The sequence below is a fragment of the Necator americanus genome, chromosome V (assembly GCF_031761385.1).
Source record: "Necator americanus strain Aroian chromosome V, whole genome shotgun sequence".
Taxonomy (NCBI): domain Eukaryota; kingdom Metazoa; phylum Nematoda; class Chromadorea; order Rhabditida; family Ancylostomatidae; genus Necator; species Necator americanus.
This window is the reverse complement of record NC_087375.1, coordinates 792,520-815,281: the sequence shown is the minus strand read 5'-3', so window position 1 is coordinate 815,281 and position 22,762 is coordinate 792,520. Positions and strand designations below refer to the sequence as shown.

At 39.5% G+C, this 22,762-nt stretch overlaps 3 protein-coding genes across 7 annotated transcripts; all 3 read left to right on the top strand.

Moving 5' to 3' along the window:
- Positions 1-2,783: 2,783 nt before the first annotated feature.
- Positions 2,784-6,926, top strand: RB195_012601 (uncharacterized protein; the record flags this gene model as incomplete). Of its 4 annotated transcripts, none has more annotated exons than XM_064202049.1 (8): positions 2,784-2,840; positions 2,903-3,063; positions 4,160-4,249; positions 4,950-5,014; positions 5,706-5,878; positions 5,948-6,141; positions 6,688-6,771; positions 6,839-6,926. In XM_064202049.1, 8 exons carry the CDS (start codon positions 2,784-2,786, stop codon positions 6,924-6,926), a joined length of 912 nt encoding a protein of 303 aa, XP_064057927.1. The 4 variants fall into 4 exon arrangements, with proteins under 4 accessions (XP_064057927.1, XP_064057929.1, XP_064057928.1 ...); XM_064202047.1 differs by lacking the exon at positions 4,950-5,014 and adding an exon at positions 5,456-5,515 and having other exon boundaries at positions 4,131-4,249; XM_064202048.1 differs by lacking the exon at positions 4,950-5,014 and having other exon boundaries at positions 4,131-4,249.
- Positions 6,927-10,806: 3,880 nt separating this feature from the next.
- On the top strand, positions 10,807-17,693 carry RB195_012600 (uncharacterized protein; the record flags this gene model as incomplete). 2 transcript variants are annotated; one of them, XM_064202045.1, is made up of 12 exons in its annotated part: positions 10,807-11,121; positions 12,522-12,590; positions 12,960-13,097; positions 13,552-13,674; positions 13,735-13,801; positions 13,865-13,926; positions 14,605-14,693; positions 15,169-15,268; positions 16,628-16,753; positions 16,808-16,949; positions 17,465-17,607; positions 17,661-17,693. In XM_064202045.1, the coding sequence occupies 12 exons, from the start codon at positions 10,807-10,809 to the stop codon at positions 17,691-17,693; spliced, it is 1,407 nt and encodes a 468-aa protein (XP_064057925.1). The 2 variants fall into 2 exon arrangements, with proteins under 2 accessions (XP_064057925.1, XP_064057926.1); XM_064202044.1 differs by having other exon boundaries at positions 10,879-11,121.
- A 2,214-nt stretch (positions 17,694-19,907) lies between these two features.
- On the top strand, positions 19,908-22,536 carry RB195_012599 (uncharacterized protein; the record flags this gene model as incomplete). The annotated part of the gene is made up of 7 exons (XM_064202043.1): positions 19,908-19,970; positions 20,379-20,453; positions 20,555-20,719; positions 20,783-20,909; positions 20,971-21,071; positions 22,131-22,250; positions 22,381-22,536. 7 exons carry the CDS (start codon positions 19,908-19,910, stop codon positions 22,534-22,536), a joined length of 807 nt encoding a protein of 268 aa, XP_064057924.1.
- Positions 22,537-22,762: the final 226 nt, after the last annotated feature.

The following is a 22,762-nucleotide window of genomic DNA, read 5'->3' as shown; positions in this document are numbered from 1 at the left end:
GAAAGTAAAGTGATACAGCCCACGGAATAAGGGAGGAGCAAATGTGTTAGCAGTAAATAGCCTCAATTGTGTATGCAGATGATTACTAGTTGACGAAGAGCGAGAGAAATGTAATTCAACTCAATTAGATGTGAAAAAAAAGACGAAAAGAATAATGATATCCTTTTCAAATCCACTTGGTGTATGAAAGACACAAATTATTCAAATGTAACTGCATGTAATTACTTGCGCCGAACGAAAAACTAAAGAACAGCTTATTTTTATCCACTCTATCCGCCTATATATTTAAGGCAGGACTTTAGACTTCTTGTGGTGCTCCTTTCAGTCGCCTTCACTGGTCAATAAAAATTAGTAAGTAAGTAATAAATAGTGGGACCTTTTATGAAATCAAATCTGATCAATTCTTTCCAACAACAACCTTTTTCATTCTTTTTAAAATAATTTCAAATATTGATGAAAGAATTCGTAGTTTTTCCCTAAATACATCAGTATCGGTTTTTTCTCCATTTTCACCCAACGATTAGCGCAGAATGATCTGGTAACATAAAAGGATGTGAACGCCGCCATTGTAGTGACAAAGATAAGGTTCAACCTCAGATTACGTGAACTGTCAGCTACTATTTAAGCAGCCATTTTCATGCATGTTTCCAATTTTTTCCTGCATCCTGATGAAGGAAGGAAACGTGTGCGGAGGAGTACATAGAGGTGAAAAGCAAAACATTCATTTCCAACGGCCATGAAACGGTTCTCTCTTTAAGAATACTTTAAATTTCTCTTTAAGAATATGAGTTTTATTAAATAATCGCTTTACTTATTCCAATTACTGTCGTGTAAAACACATTTTTCTCTTTCGTGTTTTGACTTCCCTCCGTCAATGTCTATTTAGCTTCATAGTTTCTAACAAAGTTAAGCGTATCCAGATATTTCCTTCTATTTTCTTTCAACACCTGATTGAATGAAGATGTCAACAGATTTGAAAATCACCTGAATAAACACTTACTTTCTATCGCCCAAAGACATTTAATCTCTGATCTGTGAAATATAACTGGAACCCTGCAAACCTTGTAGATTGTCATGAGTTTCAACGATTATCTGCTAACCTCTTGCTGTTATTCGACATTAGTTCTGATTTCCCCTGAACCTAGTTCAATTCACGTAAAAAATATCCTACTTTTTATTCTCTATATTGCTTTTATTTGTTTTAATTTTATTTTTTATTATTTTTATTTATCTTTCTTCATCTTTATTATCACAAAAATCTGAAAGGTATTACGATGTAGTGCCAACTACTAATCTTCACATCTTTTTTTTCCCATTACGGAAGAAAACTCTGCAAAGGCTTTATATGGTAACCTGCAAATTGCGTGGATCGTGCGAAAATCCCACGTTAAACGCCCTGAGATTGCTCCAAGAATTCCCGTGTGGGTTGAAATTGAGCGGTAGCTAGTGCACTTCCTGTAGCGGGTTTAGTTCTACCTTACTTGTGTCTTTTCACGCAGTAGTGAATGTAACTGTACAGTCTCTATTGATTTCGGTAATTTCGGTAATTCGAATGGTTCGGGAGAACCATCGAATCTAAGGATGATAAGGAACTTCTGCGTCATCATACTTGTAACTTGTACTTGTACATCATACTCGTTTTCTTGACTGTCTGGTTCGCTTCTATTTCTGACTCATAGAAGCAAGCAGAAAAGGACATGAGAAGCTTGATAATAAGAAGTCAATTAATAGAATCTCTAATTACTACTAAAAATTCCCCAGAGAAGCTTAGTTTTTTTAGAAGTTCGCTTGAATTGCTTTCATTGTCGAGCAGAAAACAAAGTTTAATTAATGAGGCTACGTATGTCCTTCAATAAAAGTGTTCCTTAGGAAAATGTAGAACTGTTTCCTTAATATTTTATATTTGTTATGCTGGGAAATTAATTATTTATTAAGATATTCATTCTATGTTTCTTCCTGTTTCCATGATAACAAATTAGTTTTAAGCAAGAAGAGAAATCGGAACCCGAGGATTATTTCAAACTTTAATTCTATTAGTACTTTATGTGAAGTATATCGGTCGCTGTTCCAAATTAAATTCCAAAGCAACACTGATGTCAAAACTTGTAAGAAGAACTCGTAAGGTTTTAAGAAAGTTAATTAGACGTTTATCTTACCCTTTTATTACAGCTACAACGGTGGATATTAAGGTGATCATAGTTTCTGGAAAGGGATATTTTTCCTAGATAACATTCTATATTCTCACTGGATATTAGCACTTGTTTGAAATGTTGTCTAATCCTATTTCAGTGTCTATATTTGCAACTCTTCTTCTCTCTTCTTCACTCTTCTTTCTTCCTCTTTTTCACGGATCGAGATTGCATTCCTACAAATACCAACGTTTGTCTTCGAGAATGTGACGAACATGCCTCTACTTGAATGGGAAGCTCTCATTCGGGGATACATATTCAATTCTTAGTCTCAATCCATTACATTCTATTTTTTAGTAGGTGGATAAACCATTCTAAATAAATGTAGGTGAATGCAACAGATTTTCTGCGAGATCTTTTGTTCCAATATCAATGAATAGAAGTAATCAGAACACTTTAGTATGCAAGCATAGTTTTGAAGCAACGATTTTGCTGAATTAATGGGAGTTGTCTCTTTCTATTCCATTTTGTATTTTAATTTACAGTGCTCCTTCCGTCATTGTTATGAAAAGACTTCTCGCTCGGAACGTATGATTTTGTAATACCGACACTTCACTTCATAAAGTGCTGATTGTTGGGTGCAGATTGGTAATTATGGAGTTCGCCAACATCACTTCTGATAGAATTGCAGGGATATCCATAATTGGAGGAGTACGTGTTTTAAATCATATCACGAAAGTCTACCAACCAGAACATTTCATAGCCTATTTTAGCTCGGTGTGTTCGGTTTAGCTACGAATGGATTCGCTATGTACATACTTATTCGTGGTGGAAAATTGTCTCAATCGTTCCAGCAGCTCTGCTTTTCTCACTGCATTGCAAACGCTATTGATCTGATGTTCTTCCTATTCTACTGTACACCTATGATTATCCTGTGGGTAATTTAAAGGCACCGTATCACGGAGATGACGTTGTTGGGAAACCTGTGCGAAAATATAGAGTTCGGGTGTAGGTTACGAGTATGTGCGTGGCTTCGCTCGATTCTCCCTAATTGTCCTGAGAAAAAACCCGTGTGGGAAACTATAATTGTTCTCGCGAGGTACATAAAGACCATTCACCCTTGTGCACGCATCGCATTCACGGAGAAGCGGTCGAGAATCAGTGACTTCTCCTCAAAACCTATTCAAGTGAAACTAATGAATATGCTGCTGAAGGAACCGGAGCGTGAACAAAGGTGGCGCGTTTTCACGTACTTCGTAGGAACAAATGTCCTTTCTCACGTTTTTCAGGAACTGAGAGGGCCACGCTCACACTAGTAATCTACACTTTGAACTTTGGCTTTCTATCAGATTCCCACACGTCAATTTTTTTTACCCTGCGTTTAAGGAGAAACACCTATACGATTTCGTTACCAAAATAGGACACAATTACACCTAAGCAGCTTCATACTTACTGAAGTAGCTGATAATGGTTAGGATAGTTTATTCAGCAGGGAGAACTATTTTCAGACAATCGTCATTTTCCCACACAACCGTCGTGGGCAAACTGATTGGAGGTTTTATGGTGGCAATTTGGGATGTATGCGTCTACTCTCACCTTATTTCGTCAATAAACAGGTGAGAAGAAGCCATCCAGTCATTTTGGCTTGAGAAGAAGCAGAGAGAAGCCGTGGATCTGTCGAGAAAAAAGTGGAAAACAGATTTAGAATTAAAATTGAATCTAGAGTTACAAGCCTCACTGCAAAATAAAAATTAGTAGGAACATATTTCGCTAACAGTTCCTCTGGCTCCATACTCGAGAAATTGCGATTGCTAACGGGCTGAAAACTTTCCGCATCTAATTGCATTAGAAACTGTTCCTTAAAGAGTTATGGATTGTTTTTGGAAAGCAGTGTGAAGTTCCACATATTACACTCTCGATCACATCCATTAAAGATGATAGAAATTCGAAATACTGCGTCATGTCTCATTTAATTTACCTTACTTAATTTGCCTATTACAGATTAGTCATTATCAGCTGGCCAATTAAAGGCAGAAACTTCTTGAGGCAGCGAAACACCACTTTGATGATATCTATGGTGTGGATTCTAGGATTCTTGCATTTCTTACCATATCTGAAAGGTAAATTAGCGCCTACTTCATAATTTATATTCAAAAAAACTACTATTGACTCAACATTCCTAAAAGTAACTGAAAAGTTCGACTTTCAATGAACCTCGGCATAGTTAGATGTCGTATTGATTTTCTGATAAGCTGTACACGAGGTTGCTAAAAATTTTTTGGCTAACGTCAAACAGGTAGACCAGAAGACTGCTTTGAAGAAGGCAAAATCGTCTTCTTGAGAGTATAAAATGGCAATTCAATCCACAATTTGAACGACCAAACCTCTCCACAATTAAGCAGATAAACTCCATGCCGACTTTTCAATCACCAACTTAGCGACTACACTGAATGCTCTTAGATCCCTTAGGTCGGAGACGCCTAGCATGGACCGCTGGCTGATCGATCATGAGAGCGAATAGTTCAAACGTCTCATTCGAATCATTCAAGATATGGTGCGAGTTCCCGCGTTATCGACGGCATCCGCCTTTGCGGTTCATTTTAGGGTTTTTGGCTCGGATCCAAAATGCCACCAGCGATTTTCGAGCCAACGCTTTCGATTCCTGCGCTAAGATCTTTACCCTAATTTCAAAATCGGCTCCGTCGTGTTTTTGTGTTCCATGGGCACCTCCTTCGCTTCCTGCACGATCGATCGGAGGTTCGAATCCGCCCTGGGCTCACCAAGCCTTTCATCCTTCCGAGGTCGATAAATTGGTACCAGACTTGTCTGGGAGGATAAAAACACTGACTTGACACATCGGCTAGCACCCGCAGCTCACTGCATAGGTAAATTACACTTTCGTAAACCTCAAACGATTCTGAATTGAAGTGAACGTGGGGGAGCATCCCAAGCGGATTGATTAACGCCAGAAACTTTATCCTTTATCCTTTATGGGCACCTCAAGGAGTCCATTCTCGTAGCCTATTCTTTCCATTCACGTCCTCTTTGATCCGGATATATAGCATCAACCATCAGTATCGTGCGGTTTCACCAACATATTTGTCGCCACAGTTCACGCAAGAAATCATGTAGATTACACCGGATCTGAAGCTGTCTCCTGATTTACCTTTGGGACGTTAGCCAATAAAATTATTTAATAATTTCGTGTACAGCTTATCAAAAATCAATACGACATTCCTAAAAGTGATCCAAATGTACCAACAACTATATACACATACACAAATAAACTAATAACACAAAGTAAATAGAAATCTCAGCGAATTTAGCAGCAATCCCAACGAAAAAGCGAATCAATCAAAAACTGCAGAGCGATCAATTCAGCTCAGGTACCAAGTATCATATTTCCCGCGCGTGTATTGACTGGTCAGCACTGTTGACTGCTTTTGACAAACCAATTTATAATAGATAAAAGATCGCAGTTTCACTATTTTTCGTGACTACAACTTTTTTATTTGTTTTGTATTATTATTTATTTGCATTGAATTCTTCTTGTATTTCTTCTCACTGAGATTTTAGTTGATGAGTGCTACGTTGTGTTCACCGCAAACAACTACTTGTGGTCATTTGCACCCAATTATTGCGGTTTCATACTTGGTAAAGTTCTCGATTTTGGCACAGGAGTAGCCGTATTCGGCTTGATTATTATTTTCGATGTATTTACCATATTTCGAATTAGGAAGCTCATTACAGTGAGTAATGTTTACAACATTTCGTAATTATGTTCCTCTCTGTTATGACCAAATATGATGCTTTTCCAGTACACAGGCAAGAAAACCCGACGAAAGGATCTAAAGTTTTTTGTGCAATCATGTCTTCAGTTCAGCGTATTCGTTATAAAATTAACCTGTTTCTACTTCATCTCTGGATTTTACACAATAGACGTAGTTACTAATCATTGGAAAGTCTTCTTCACGACATCCTTCGTCTGGCAATTCACCCATTGTATCGACGGGTGAGTTCGAATTTAGTCCATAGACAAGTATACACAAATGGAACATAAGCGCCCTTTAAAGGCATCACCCTACGAATCTGAGGTGGTACCGAGTTCAGATGGAGTACTCGTATACGGCATAGTAGACTATGGAGAGAGGGTGATTCCGCCCATGTCTTCCTAATTGCCGTGAAAAACGGCTGGAAGATGCGTCGCGTGGACAAGGCTGGCGCGCTCCAGTCGAACTCCTTGTAGAAAGTAGTGCGCCAGAACGCCCGAAACCGTATCTTCCGGACCGTTTTTTACTGCCATTAGGAAGAAATGGACGGAATCACCCCCTCTCCTTATCCCGTATACGAAAACTCCATCTGAAATCCGTACCACCTCAGATTCGTGGAGTGATGCCTTCAAATTGACTAAGAGCCGTTAAACAATGGTGGTGACCGGATTAGGTACCCGTTCCAGAACACAATTATAAGACCAGAAAACGCAGCATCTAACGGGGCAATACATATGCGCAGAGTATGCTCTTACACCGACGATTCATGCGTCTTTACATCTTTTCAGATTAATCCTCATCCCATTTCACTACAGTGACCTTCGAGCACGAAACAAAGGTGATCCAATTACGCAAGCTCCCTCTGCTATGATGTTAGTTATTTGCTCCATGGTAGATTACTAAAAATTATTGTGATTTGCTTCATCACATCTTCTTTAGGAGCAGATCTCGTATGGAACAAAGTCGAGTTGCTCATCATGGGAATGTCAGATCCTCCAACTCTTCTCAGCTGGGAGATAAGCAGTGATATATTTGGATACAATGAAGATATACATGGGACGGAATCGTGTGACATTTATGAAGCACTATGGCAATGAATTTTTCATTAATTCTGCAGAAACAGATCGTCTTCGCATCGTTTCGCCGCGCGTCAACAATGCTACTCGGAAATTTGGCAGAGCTGCGAACAAATCATGTTGCAAAATCTTTCATTTTAAACCGTGTTGCCATTGCCAAATTTCATTTCTTTACAATGTTTAAGAACATATCTCTGCAGTTTTACAACCTTAATTTTTAACATAAGTATTGGTACGAGAAAAAAAGCAATTTTACAAAATACCTAACAATCAAATCGTGCAAAAATTCTGACGTGATTCAGACCCCATAAGGAAGGGGTAGAGCTCAGAAAGTAGGTTGTGGAACCCAGCGCAGTTCCGCTCGTCTTTCCCAAATCGTCGGAAAAGAACGGCATGCGAACCGTTCTATTGCTCCAAGGCGCGTTAGAAAACCTAGCTTTGTACATACTGCAGTCTCCTCAGGTGTCCATTCTTTGGTTTTAGTGAAGGGACATCATTGATCTTCGACCGCTCGCACATAGATGCGGCTCGTGTGCAAGGGTGGCGCGTTGCAACTGAAGTAGTCGTGAAAAATGGTGTCTTCCTCGCCGTTTTATGCGACAATCGCGGAAAGATGAGCGGAACCACGTTGGGTTCCGCAATACACTGCTTGGGTTTTGCTATTGGTTCCGGAACACGTCAAAATAGTGATACGCAACCTTTAATTATTACTGCGAAAATTCGATGAAAGATCATGAAACATCTGTGCATATGAAAAAAATTTTGCGTTTATTCTTAACAACTTTGCTCAAGCACAATCACTTCACGCGAAAACTCCAACTTTTCTGGTTTTACTATTTGGTATTTATATCTATTGTATACGGTATTTAAAAGGGGTAGATGTTTACTACGCGGCTTCCGTATTAGTACGGAATGTTGGCTATACTCAGCATCAGCGCAGTGACTACTATTTTTGTAGAGGTCTCATTAGGCCTAAAAATACACTGAATAAAATAAATTAGTCACTAAGACCTAGATTTCTAGACAAGGTAATTATCGCGTTAGTGGTCATTTTGTTCCAAAAATTTCATTAGAAAGGTTTCCTTGAGCCTAGAAAGAAACTGCTGAAAATGAAGTCGATTAGACATTTTTTCGCTTAAAGTGGTTTTAATGTTTGTAGTTACCACATATGAGTCAACAACTGGTTAAATTTTCCATCTCCACAACAAAAAAACGCTGAAATTTCAAGGTTCGACCTCTTTCGAATCCTGGAATTGTATAGGTGGTAATCCTGGAATTGTATAGGTTGTATAGGTATGGTGCATTACTTGTTGAGCAAATGACACCAAAACCTATCAATATTCATTTCAGCTAACATTTCGATGTCGCCACATTCTTCAAGACTTGGGGAAATTAAAGACAAGTGTCAGTAAAATTCTCGTCATTATCCTAATCAGCGTATCATTTGCAGAAATCTGTCGCACTCAGAAGACAAACTGTTAACCATGTTGATCTCCTAATCGATCTGCTTATCAAAAGTCAAGTAGCAGCCCCAGTTGCTTCCACTCTAATTACACGCAAGGTTGACTAGTGGCTTTTCTGCGAGGGACACGATGAACATCTGATTTCCCTCCTGAATATGTAGCTCACGAAGAAATCTGCTCGTTAATAATGCATGTAGAATTCGGTCACGTCCCTAACCCAGTGACCATCATCCCCGTGGACGAGCTAACTTTATAGAATTTTAGTGTTGCAATTGGGACATCTCCCTTCATTTGCAAGGAGTAGGGGAATATGCCAATATATTATATATGGGAATATAAAAATATGAATATGAAATAATTTATAATATAATAAAAAATAAGTGTTTACAAGGTACAGTCGGGTCAAAACGACATGAACTTTGCGCACTTACGTAAGTGGGTGCGCTCCCAGCAGCGTGATGAAGCTACCGGTTAGGAGCGGTGTGGGACCAAATTCAACGATGCGTGCCATCATGTCCTTTTCCTGTCCTAACCGCTACATTTCACCGCATCGCTTCCAGCGCAGTGACTTACGTAATTGCACCAAGCTTCATGTCGTTTTCACTGGACTATATGAATGATACAGGGTGAGACAAGGAGAAAACGGGCAGAGCCAGAGTTTTGAGGATAGCGAGCACCGTTTTGATAGGCACAGTTCTCTCTCCACATCGAAGCGGTTGGAATCCAGGTGGGACCACCGCAAATTGCAGCGTTGGCAATGCTGGCAAGGGTTCCAGCACGATCCTAACCGTTCGGCTCCACCGCACCGAACCTCATGTCGTTTTGACCCGACTATGCCTATATAACTGTCGTCGTGTAATCAGACACAGAAGTCATCTAGTCTCCGTATCCCTGTTAACCTGAAGAGAACCCAGGACGTAGAATTCCCGTGTATTTTGACTCTCTTTACAAATTTCTCACTACTAGCTGTAGTTCCGCATCCGTTCTCAATAATTTGGCTACTAGTGTTGATAAAAATAAACGAAACTGTGGGAAAAAAAACTTAAACGTAAGCAAACTGACGCTGATACAAATTGACACTACTCTCCTACATTTCCAGATGCGAAATTTCGCTTAACTTACAACCAACGGTATGAATTAAATAGTCGAGTGCTTCTGTCCCAGGTTGAAATCCATGTATTCCAGACGTCGATAAGGAACGCAGATATGCGCCCTATTGTGATTATAATCGCGCCATTCTGTCGAAATCCGTCGCGCAGCCGCGCGCCCCGGTCGATTTTCGCTTTCGCAAACGGATTGTTCCGGCATCCTGCCATTTAGCGTTCATCAGTCCATCGCTTCAACCTTCAATGCGCGATGAAGAAGAGAGCTCCTCCAGATAGCTATTTCGTCCTACAACTAACAAAAGTTCCTAGTTTAGGAACCAAAAGTTCGGTGGGGGCCCAGGGTTGTTGTCTTTGGCACGAGCAGCGTTATTCCGTCATCCTGTTCATCTTCAAACATCCCCTTTCCCTTCTGTTCTTCCTCTGTCTTCTTTAGCCGACGTCTACAAGTCTGGTAGTAGTTCATCTTGTGTGGTTGGCAAGCGACGTTTTATATAAGACGCATGTCAGTGTTCATAAACTTCCTGGAGTCATTTCTTAGTTGATTTGCGATCTCTACATTAGAATTTTTCCGCTTCTACTAATTTTTATGTGGCTTAGGACCTATCGTCGCGGCACTTCATTTTACCTGCAGCTTCTTAGATTGTACGTCAGTGGTTTTGTGTCTTTGAAGGAACTTTGGTCTTTGTGAGCAGCGGCACTGTCTCTTCTGCGATTAAACGCCGACGCTCACTGTTTACTTGTCTCGCTTCATCCAGTTGTTATTTCGCGATATTCGTTTTCCACATTTCATTACAAATAATTGAAGAACCTGTGAATTCCCAGTACCGGCCTTCATCTGGTGTTTTCTGAATCAGTTAATTAGGGTGGAGATGATTTTCCAAAAAAATTCTTTCTATAGCGTTCGTTCTTTCCTGTCCGATGTTCCAGTAAGAATCCTCATTCTTCTATCTACTATTAATTAGCTTCCACATTGAACCATCTACTCAATTTCATATTGACGTATTCTTCTTATCTTTAAAAGCTGTGGTTGTTGGGCGGTATGTCGTAGTGAGTAGGGGCGTGGAGTAACTTCGGACATGAATTTTCGGGGATAGTTTGCATGTCAGGGTTCTTCTTATCTATAGAACTGTGGTTTTTGGACGATATTCACCATTCAGTTCAAGGGTTAAGAATTAGACTTCACTTCCTGGTAGTTTTTGTATTACGGGTGCACCTTAGTAGCTTAGAAGTGATGTGAAGTCTTCGTATTCTTCTACGCGCCCATGATAGTGGCTACTTACGGGTGTTATTGTGGATCTCCTCCCACTTGCTGGCGAAAGGCTCTCAGCTCCCGCATGCATGTGGTCCTTTTCAGAGAATATGGGATGTCATCTTGTCTAGGCGTATCGCTTCAATCCAAAAACGCCGAAGAAGATCAGCCACTTACAGTGATCACCCTCGCCCAACGTCCCGTTCTTCGTACGTGGCGACTCACTTCTGCTGGATTGGTGGAACTAACCGAAGAGAACAGAGCTCAGATGGGGGCGTTCCTTGACAAACCGAAGACAGCAAAAACAAATTGCTCAGGACAGGGAAATGTGAGTTTCTTGTAAAAACCATTCATTTTCAGCTCTTCTGCTTTGAAGAACGTAGTTGTTTTTTTTTTTTTTGTAACGAAAACTCTGGCCACTGGTTGCCTATTAAGCTAACTGATCAGTAATCTTGTAGTAATAGTAGTCTTGTTATGAAACGTGCAGGTGCACTCTTTGGTACTTATATTTTATTTTCCCAGTTCCCAGATTTTCCCAGTACCTTTCTTTGTATGGTCGGTGGTTCCCAGACGCGTGATGTCATTCGATCTATTTCACTAATCTAGTGTACGACTTCCACTTGTTCTTCGAACGACCGCTTCTTTTTGTTCCCGGGCCCACTTTTAGGCAAGGATCTTCTCGATTCCAAGCTACTGTTAACCTTTGCACTCTAGTCAGGCACATGGACATCAGCAACCCTAGCACTTTTTTGTTGCAAATACTATCCTAATTCCAAGACATATTTTATAAAGCAGAAAATGCAGTTATTGGAATACTATTTATTTATTATAAACACCATGCAAGCATTCACCTATATGCATTCAAGGCTTCCCAGGACATATCACAAAACTCGTGTCGTTTTCCTTTTTCTTATCTGTTTGAACATACGACACAGTCTCTTTCATTTAGTTTCATTAATATTTGAAGTAAGAAAAAGAGAAAAGGTAAAAGTGTAGTGATTTCTTTTTGTTCCCGGGCGCACTTTTAGGCCAGGATCTTCTTGATTCCGAGCAACTTCACAGAAACGAACGAATTTAATTATTTGGAAGTGCTGAAATAAGCTAAACAAGCGTGTCGCCGTCAGTGGGTTTGAAGTACCTATTTTCAATGCCGCATGTACATCGACAACACAGTGAAAAGGGTTTCCTGAGTTTTGTCTGGGAGGAGTATTTTTGTTGTTGTGCTTTTTTTACTCGGTATTATTTCAACATTACTTTCCGGTCGGATATTCAGATGTGATGCATTTTGTTACCATTCACTAGAATTAATCACGAAGATATTAGTAGGTTGAAAATTTTGATATTTTCTTCATATAAATCTTTTAATGAGGTCTTGTTTCGGTTAAACTCTTAATAAGTTGTACCTTTAGGTAATGTGGAATCGTTATTTTTTTTTACTTCCTCCTCATCGTACGATGTAAGAACAACCTAGTTGAGGTCTTTTCAGCTACTTTTCAAATCTTACCTCGATGGAATCCGATCATCTTAGGACCAGCCCACAGAGCATGATTATCGAAATAATTTTTTTTTTCACGGATGTTCTCTTTCAGAAGTGTTGACTAGAACTATGTAATAAAACAAAACCGCGCTTTCTTACGCGTAATTTACGGGCTTCTCGATAAACAGAAGTCTTTGTTATTCTTTTGGAGAACTTTGATTTCTTAGCAAAAGATGTCAGGATTTTTGCAGGGTCTCCGCTATGCCATGGCGAGCATGCAGGGTTGGAGAGTCGACATGGAAGACGCTCACGTTGTCGAGGTTAGTAGACACGTAGAATTGTTCTTTTATTTCGCAGTTTATTGACCTTCTAAGTCGTGCTAATAATTTCTAACAAGAAAAGTGCTTTTGTACACTTACTCTTTGTGTGACGTTTCATCATTTTTCCTGAAATAAATCGAAAACAAGTCTGCAGAAGCCCTATTTCTATTTAAAGCTGTAACTATACTCTTCACAGGTTTGATGACGAGAATTGCGCTTTGTTATAAGAAAGATGCAGATTTAGCATCTGTAACGTCCATCCTTAAGTGAGGTGGCTTTACGTATCGACCATAAGTGCGATAAAGAGGAGTCGGACTCTCCTCAGGTGAATGATGTGTTTTTGTTTGTCTGATGATTATTTGTCCCTAGGTATCAATGGCGGACCGCGAACCCTACAAAGACTGGTCGTTCTTCGCTGTTTTCGATGGACATGCTGGAAATGTGGCTGCAGATGATGCCGCAGAGAACATAATGAAGACTCTTATGGAGACTCCTCAGTTTGAGAAGGTTCGATTTGTTCTTCTTTTCACTTTGCGGTAGGAAAAAAACCTCAAGACAATCATGGGGGAATTTTGTCCCAGAGAATTTACCTTATTTTTGTCTCGTATGATAGCCTAGCAATATTCTCTAGACATCAGCTGAAGCGATGCATCAGTATCGCTTCAGCTGATGTCAAGAGAACGAAAAAACAGAGAACAAAATGTCAAAATGGTTCTTTTGATATTATTTAAACAGTGAGTAGTTCAAACTAGCGCAAAAAGAAACACGCGATTTATCGTAAACGGAACAGTGAAAATGTGAACGAGTTTTTAGCCACTGTATTGTAACAACCGTTTTTTCTTCACCCATTTTTTCTAGCTTTTTGACGAGTATTGAGGAATAGAGTTATGGATTTTTATTACTGTTAGTTACTTGATTTTGACTTCTCATATTGATGGTATTTATAAATTCTGCGCTTAAGGTTACCGAAGAGCTGAGAGCAAATGGTGGTATTCTTTGTGAAAAGTCTATAGCTCTGCTAGAAGATGGAATAAAGGCAGGATTCCTCAGTTTGGATGAAAACATCCGAACGAGGCTTGACTCGGTTGGTTAGATCAACATTCCTTCTTCCACTCTTCATATGCGAACTGAGAGCCTTTTGCAGGATCGCAGTGGTTCAACAGCTGTTTGTGCCATGATCACTCCAACACATATAATCATCGCAAACCTCGGTAGGCCTTTCTATCAACATAAGTTTGCCGCTGTTTAGAATTCTGAATTAATCATTTATGAAGGAGATTCTCGTGCCGTGGTTTCTCGCAAAGATGAAGGCTCCTTTGGGACAGAAGATCACAAGGTTTGTTCACCCACAGTGCGCTGCAAAATCTTAGCCGCCCACCCAGCACAAGATTTATGTTGAAATTGAGCATTATTTCCTCATAAAAAAAATCCCTAGAGGGGGCAAGATAGTTCAAAGCGATGCCTAGAACTTTCATTGCTACATCTCGCCCTTTTCTGAGCCCGTATATTCGGTAAACTATACAAATTTTGAGGCTTGCAGTCAGGTTAGTGTTGTCAAAAGCTGGTAGAATCGGCATGCAGGTAAAAATTTCTATTTGCGCACGTCCAACAAAATAGAAACAAAAAATCCTGGTTGTGACAAAGACAGCGGAGGGGATACAGCGAGTAAAGTTTAAGGAGGGCGAAAATTGAACTTTACATGATTTCCTACCTATCTTGTGCACATGCTGCTTGGTTGGCTCTGTGTGCTCTGTGAACTCCACAGGCGTAATAGTAGTTACTTGCCGTTGCGTTACTCCTGACTGAGTTCGCTTCTTAAATTCTAAGTTTTATATTTGGACTTTGGGTTGGAGAATCCGTTCCTGGAGTAACTAAAACTTATCTCTATCGGAAAAAAGGGGAGAGGAAAGGCTATCGCTTTGCAGTACCCGGTATATAATTCCTGGGATACCTTATTCTTGTTATTTTTCCACCACATCGTCAAAAACATTGACGACTATATCTTTGAATTCAGCCTTATCATGACAAAGAGCGTGAAAGAATCGTTGGTGCTGGTGGATCGGTCATGATTCAAAGGATCAATGGTAGTTTGGCAGTGAGCAGGTAAATAATAATCGACAACTTTCTTTTCATTCGAATTTTTCTTTGGATTTTTTTTTTCACTTTGGACGAGGTATCGTTCTCTACAAAATCGCTGTCCTGAAGGAAGACTCAATATCTGGGTAGTCTTTTTCGTATGCTATCTTCAATAATCTTATTTATGTAATATCTGGTCCAAATACTACACTTCTGTATACATTTGCGTTCATAAAAAAAGCAAACAAAGAAGGGATCCAAACTGGAGACCTTGAAGTGCTTGTTTAATTTGGGATTGTTTGTCGCCAAGCAGCAGTTTTGTAGATGTTTGAATATATTTCCCAAGAAATCCATTGTAATGTGTTTTTCTTTCTCCCTTTCTCTCTTGTAAAACAAATTCGCTTCTAATTCGAGGCTTTACTCTTTATTACTGTTTTTCTTCCACTTCCATTCTACCTTCCTTCTTGATGTTTTATTCAACTAACTATTGAATGAATTCTAGGGCTTTTGGAGATTTTGAGTACAAGAATGTGCCTGGTTTAGAACCAAACAAGCAGCTGGTATCTCCGGAACCAGATGTTTACGTGTTGGAGAGACAAAAGGTATCGGTTTTCATCTCATTGATTAGTTTGGTTTTTCTTTTTCTTATTGAGATCATTTACATTTCTGTTTCTCCATAATTCGAACTAGATCAGAACTTTCAATTTTCCAGTCTTAAGTGCTACATCTAGATTTGACCAGTGTGGTTGTCCGGTAGTTATGGTAGCAAAGGTGGGCAAGAGTGGAAGTGGACTTGTTCTCTGTTGAATTCCTCCATCATTTCCACTTGTCACGTTGAACGTTAGTTAGGTGCCCATTAGAAAAATCCCTCTCTTTCCCTTGACAAGATTTTTTTCTTAGTCACATCTATGAGCAGTCAAGCATAAGTCAAGTCAAGCAACATCTGCAGAACAGCAGAGTCAATTCAAGTGATTGAATTCAGGAAGAACCTCATCGTAGATCATAAAAGCTTCAGAAACTCCCGTGGCAACAGCATATATTTTTGCGGAGAATGCTCGACTGATATAATCGTCGCCTCATTTTTCGCGAATTTAGCGCTTCGAATTCGGCCACATTGTTTTAGTTTTAATGTTGATCCAATAGCTCTCGTGTTTCGATAGTTTTAATGTCCTGTAGCTTTCACTTTATGACAGTTTCACTCTTCGATCTCCATTGGAAGTTCATCTATGAAGTCTAAAATGTCTTGTGTCGCCATCACTGGCTCACTGTTCTTGATAAAGCTTCGATAACGCGACCAGGCGCCATCCTTGCGTAATTCTTAACGTTCTGATGTTGTGTGAAATCATCGAGAACATATCTAATCAACAAGACTTTTAATACTATTGCTTTTAAAGCAATGGTCCCTCTAAATTTGGAGGTTATTTTCGCTGCAGCCAGTGCAGATAACTAGAACTAATTTCTGCTTTTCGGGTGCAGTTTCATGGTATCGAGAATGGGAGCTTCTGAAATTTTATGTGGCCTCGCTGTGGTCAATCATTAATACTGTTTTTTTTTTATTTGTGTTATAGTAGTTACTTGCCGTTGCGTTACTCCTGACTGAGTTCGCTTCTTGAATTCTAAGTTTTATATTTGGACTTTGGGTTGGAGAATCCGTTCCTGGAGTAACTAAAACTTATCTCTATCGGAAAAAAGGGGAGAGGAAAGGCTTTCGCTTTGCAGTACCCGGTATATAATTCCTGGGATACCTTATTCTTGTTATTTTTCCACCACATCGTCAAAAACCTCTTTTTATCACAAACCATCACAGAATCACTTCAGTTTCTCGATCATATTTTAGTGATACCAGTTGATCTCCTGAAACTAGTAGGTTGCTCATTCGGACAAGTCATTCAGTCTTACATTTTGCATTGGCAGGGATTTGTTTTTGGACACAAAACGTTTTCTCAACAATCTATTTGCAGGACAAAGACGAGTTCCTTGTGGTAGCATGTGATGGAGTTTACGACGTAATGGAAAATGAAGAGTTATGTCGTTTTGTCGAAAGCCGACTTCATGTCTGTGATGATCTAAATCAAGTTTGCAACGATGTAAACTCTTTCAATTTCTCTCCAAGTGTTTAAGAGATTTGATAAGATGTTCAGGTGTTGGATGCATGTTTGAGCAAAGGTTCGCGGGATAACATGACAATGATTGTGGTATGTTTCGATGCTGCTCCATCAATAGACAAGGAAAAGGTCGCTTCTGAAGCGACATGGAAAGCACAGATGCTCACTGCTATTAATGGTGAATGTCTAACCTGTAGCCTCACATTTCATTATAATTTCATTATAATTTATTTTAATTTGCTATTTTGTGTGTGGTAGTACGTGAACTGATCACCATGTGGAACAGTCTACATTCCACGCTTTACATCTGACTGACAGAATTTTGTTATCAGAATCGTGGCACAGATGCGGAACCATCACTATAGCCTTGAAGCTGGTAACTCAGCCTTACTCGATGCAATTTCTGGAGAAAAAATGATGGAAAAATTGAAATGATTGCGTGATGTGGGATATGTGTTGTTTTTTGATAATGATGGACCAAATTTTGGGAGGAATGATGTTCACGACATTCTGCCCTTTTTAAATGACAATAATATGAGAATATTTTGTCTAGTAACATGCTAGTAACTATCATGGTAATGATGCCTTTTTATTCCCTGATGTCAACTCTATCTTACAACCCTGCTTAAGAGAAGCTTAGTCGAGTTGTTCTCATATTTCTGCACACATATCGAACTCATTGCAAATTTTCAGATGTGATAGTGGAGGAAACGTCGAAGTCGAGTTGGAGTCCAGATGATGAAATGAGCGTTGAATTTGTATTACGAGAGTTGGCTCAAAGAGTTTCTTTGAACAGCGGAGGCCCAATGCACATGCTTCGTTCGCTAGCTGACCAAGTACGTTTTAATTGCTATTGTTGTCTAAAGGTGATGTACTCATTGCATTCCAGGCTTTGACGGAGAAAGGAATCAAGCACGAATAACTCGGTGTTTGTAAGTTGGAGGGTCACTGTACCTCAAAGAGAATGGTCACCCGATAATTTATACACACCCCATGTTATCATTTCGAAACAAAAAAGAAAGAAATACTAAAGGTTGCTTCGTTAAGCCATTTACAAAGTACAATTTGTACCATTTTCCAAGTTTTGTATCGGACGCGCGGGTGCTATTTCATTTTCAACTTTTTGATTCGTGTCAATAGCTCCTCGTATTGTTTCATACTTTTAATTCCAACATAGACAGTGTAATCCCTTCATAGTCCTTATTTTTTACATTTAACATGGCTACAGCTATTGTTAGTTTCTGTTTCGCTCTGAATTAATGTACATCATATTCGACCATATGTGAGACTTTGTCATTTTGCAATCTCTCTTGGCAGTGCTTGGTCAACTCTGCTTAACTAGGATGCACCTGCACTTCTCTCTTCTTTTCGATTTTCAGTGTTCTATTTTCATCTATGAAACGTCCCACTTACTGTATAATCTCGCTTAATTATCTCGTAGGAAACAAAACAGCAGAACTGAATGGTTCCTATGTTGAGTAATAGTTGGTTATTTTGTAAACGGTTGTACATTACACCGGTTCCTAAATTACGATCTAGATCTTTGGAACCGTTTCTTGTAACTTTCCAAATGAATGGCGTATTTCTCCCCGCATAAACTTTGATTAATGCCTAGCTGTAACCAATTTGTTCAACGTTTCAAAAGTCGCCGATTATCTTATGTTCATTTATTAGAGATGTGGTTTCGTACGTTGGATATTAGCTGAAGGATAGTTCAGATTCTCAAGAAGACAGACACGAGACTTGTTGCGATTAGTTTTTCTCGCAGCTAAGCTGAAGAAAAGAAAGAATTGCCAGTGCAGAAATAATAAATCGAAAATATGCAGAAGTGCATGACAAATATGTATTCCATCTACGGACAACGTAGTTCGCAGTGTGAAGAAACTATTAACACTAAAATTATTAAAACTATTAACTAAATGAACTCCTGTAACATTATGGACCAGTAGTTATTGTACTTTTCGCACTTATTCATCCAATAGAAGGTGAGCGATATCTTACCTCGGTAGAAATGGCTGACGACAGAAAACTATTTTCAAAAACGGGGATAAAGTTCTCACTGAGTGCAAGCCAAATGCAAGTGAAGGCTAATAAATTGCTGGAGCCAATACTTCCATGGGAAGCGAGCAGCATGGATTGTTCCATGATTTATCAAATGTTTAAGTGAGAAGTAATTGAACTTTCTTTTGAATTTTGATCTGTGATAAAAACCAACGTCTGCAGGAATATCAGGACTAGCTGCTTCAACGGCGAAATTTAGTGTGAGTGGTTACCAGTACATTTTGGGGTACAACTCCCATCTTCCATTGATTGTAATAACTGTTTTGGAAATAATGTAAAGTTTCTAAATAATGATGTACCTTAATTTTTTCTTCTTAAAACCTCGAGTGAAAATAAGTAGTTGCATGTTCTGTAAGTTTTCATCAATGGGTGGTTTCCATCGTAATCTGTTACCCGTAATAGATCCCTTATAGATCTGGCAGTAGCAACAAAATTTTACCCAACGCATTGTCCGATTTCGTTCAGCCAGCATACGTAGCGCTGTTTGGGCCGCTACTCTACTCGTTTCAGTTAAATCAATTATTTCCTCTGAAAATATGCAAAAGTGCATGACAAATAAAGTATGACAGTATTAAAGTGGATACAGAATGAAGTGTCCGGCGTTAATCGATCCACGCGTATATATATATATATATATATATATATATATATATTTATTTATTTATTTATTTTATTTATTTATTTATTTATTTATTTATTTATTTATATAAAATGTTATATTTCATGCTCCAAACTCAAAGTCATTTTTATTTCAAACCTGATCAGAAAGTTGAGTACCATCTTGCACTTTGAAATTTTTCATCTAATGGTCGATGTGCACTACTCAGAAAGAAAATCAGAAGTGCAACATGAAGGTAAAGAGTGTGTAGGAACGAGAAAATACATGTCTTCTTGTGGATCTGTTGCTATCGTTATGGAAGTCAAAGTATTTCATACAGGGACCATAGCCAATCGATCACTAATCTTAGCGCTCGAAAGCCTACTACATGTCCATCTACTTTCGGTGTCACGTTTTCGACCATTTTGGAACTAATTTATTTTTGTGATTTCAGTCAAGCGTTGAGGGCTTTTCATTATGAACTCGAGCGTCGACTCGGAGCAGAATCTGGTGGATGTTGTCAATGAATCAAATGGAGTAGTAAGTTTCAGTTTTGTTCGGATCTTTTCTTTCCTCATCTAACAAAGGCATTCTTGTTAGAAGACATTATTAGACGATCAAGATCAGAGGTGGACATTTAGTATAAAATCGAACTTCTGGCCTTCAGCCCTGATGCCTTTAAGCGGCTGCGCTCGGAGCAGCTAGAATTGATGGAGGATCCTTGGTAACACCATTCTTCGCTGCAGTTCGCGATGATTCTACCTCGATTCCAGCCGCTTTCTCCACCGCGCCACTTCGAACGCAGCCGCAGCTGCACAGTCCATATCGTTTTGACCCTTTTCTACATCTCCTTGGTACCATCATGATCTGGAAATGTTCATGAAGATACTTCGCAGCAAGTCATGAGACTATAGAAGATGTTCATAGTATGCAATTTTTCATGCTTAGGTCAACGAGCCACTTGCTAAGAAGAGTAGGAACGAAGACAAATCCGATGATGACGACGAAGAGAATTCAGCGAAGGTGTGAGCTTCCATCATGTTTTCTAAGTATCCATTGTGTTTTTTTCTTACAAATCTATGCATAGGGAAGAAGTAGGAGAGGTTTCAAACAAGAATTTTTAGGATATTAGCCGACGACCACCGTTTACAAGGTCGCACAAAATTCAAAGAAGCGGTGGGAAATTTCACCTGCTCATTGGAGTCACTGGAAGTGTAGCGGTTATAAAACTAGAGGAGCTCATACAAAAGTTGTATCAGAATTGCCCAGAAAACAAACTTATGATAAAGGTCTTGGTTTTTTCAGTTTTGCTGACCTCTGTGACTTACTAGAGAATTTACTACCAATGTTAGGTAGCTGCGACAAAGTCAGCTCTGACTCTTCTTGAGACTCAAGACTTCGAAATAGATGAAGTGATATATGAGGACAGAGACGAATGGTCCATGTGGAGAGCACGGGGTGATCCGGTACTACACATAGGTATGGTTTCGAGATGCGTTTCATTTACAATTGTAAAAAAGTGCCTCTGGCTTTATTCTAGAACTGCGCAAATGGGCGGATGCAATGGTGATTGCTCCTTTGGATGCGAACAGTTTGGCGAAAATTGCTATGGGCATCAGCGATAACTTGGTCACATCCATTGTATGTTTCATTCATAGTTCGAAGCTGTTATTCATTGTTGATAGGCACACATTCTAGACGGGCACTGTAGGATTCATTACAATTCTTTACCTAAGACGTGATGTATGTGACTCTATACGTAATTTTGTCTTCCCTTCAACTCGCTCCTGTTTCGATCCGAACGATCGAATCCGACCAAACTTCATACGCAGAAACTCCGAAACAGAAAGCAGAATATGGAGTATCCTTTGCACGGAATTAACTCCTAACGAATTATCGAACTTCTTTCTCAAATAGTTCGTCTTGTTACCACTGCTGAGTGTACATTTTATCTTCACAAATGCCAAGACGTACTTATACTACTGATATACTATACATATACTATATGCGGATATACATACCATACTACGGATGTACTTTGTAAACTCGTTGGCGCGATATCGTTGTACACTCGTTCATCCTTCAGAGCTCCCGCAGACGCAATTACGCATCTAAACGATTAGCCAAATTACTTCATCAGGTTACTTTACTCGCCCTTCACAGCCTCGTTCTCGTTGCTCAGTCTCCGGATTTCTACTCGTCAGAAACACTGCACGATAGCCGGGTCGAATCGGTCTGAAGCCTGCTATAGTAGGTGGTAGTGTCTCCGATGCTGGTGTATGTTTCCTGGTGCGTAACAAACGGCGGACTGAGTCTTGATAGCGCGGTTTATTGGAATTCGACCGTGACTGGCGGTTCAACGCGACGAAACGGATAGTTGTTCTCAAAGATGTGTCACTAAGTACTCGATCTACCAAATTACGGGCTGCGACAGCTTGACGACTGCAACTCCTTGAAGTATTTTGAAAACATGTAAGTTGTACTTCATGGCGTATAATTTGCACAGTGTAATGTTACAGAGAGGAAATTATATAAAATTGCAAAGATATCAGAGCAGCGGTTTGTTAGTGATGATGTCCAGCATATTCTTTGTGTTACTCCAAATTTCATCCTTCTTTTCGCAGATGCCAGAACTTTTTTTTTTCTAAATGAGTGTGACAAAGATATTACTGTGAGTCTTCTTGCTTATATTCGTTGAAGGTTCGAGCTTGGGATCCGAGAAAGCCGTTATATTTTGCACCAGCAATGAACACCATGATGTGGGAGAATCCACTTACTTTCCAACATAGAAATACCCTCAAGGATCTTCTCCGGTATAAGGTTCGTTTATTTTTCCGTCCTACTTTGTTGTTTATCTCTTCTGTCTGTGCATGTTGCGGATTTCTTGCCACAGTTATGCAGATTAATGAAAGCTGTAATGTGTTAACTTAGTCTTTAGCCGTGTGTTTAGGAAATTCCTCCAATGGAGAAAGAGTTGATGTGCGGCGATACAGGCACTGGTGCTATGGCTACCACTACAATGATAGCTACAATTATCACCACAGTCGTTAGAAACAGATTTGCAGTATATACGCCCTGTGATGTGGATCCGCCTCTAGATCTATAGTTAACCTAGATTATTCTTCGTCTTTGTACATAACACCTCAAATTTGAATATAAATTGCCATTTTTTCGACTTGTGTATTCATAACGATGAACACTCAAACCGAAAACTGACTGAGACAAACACCAGTCTCTGCGGCAAGTGGGACAGTTTTTGAGCGTTAGGTCAGAAGACGTTTCCCCTCTTAACTGAAGAAAAAGTGGGGGTTTTCAGCGATTTCCGAGAGGCG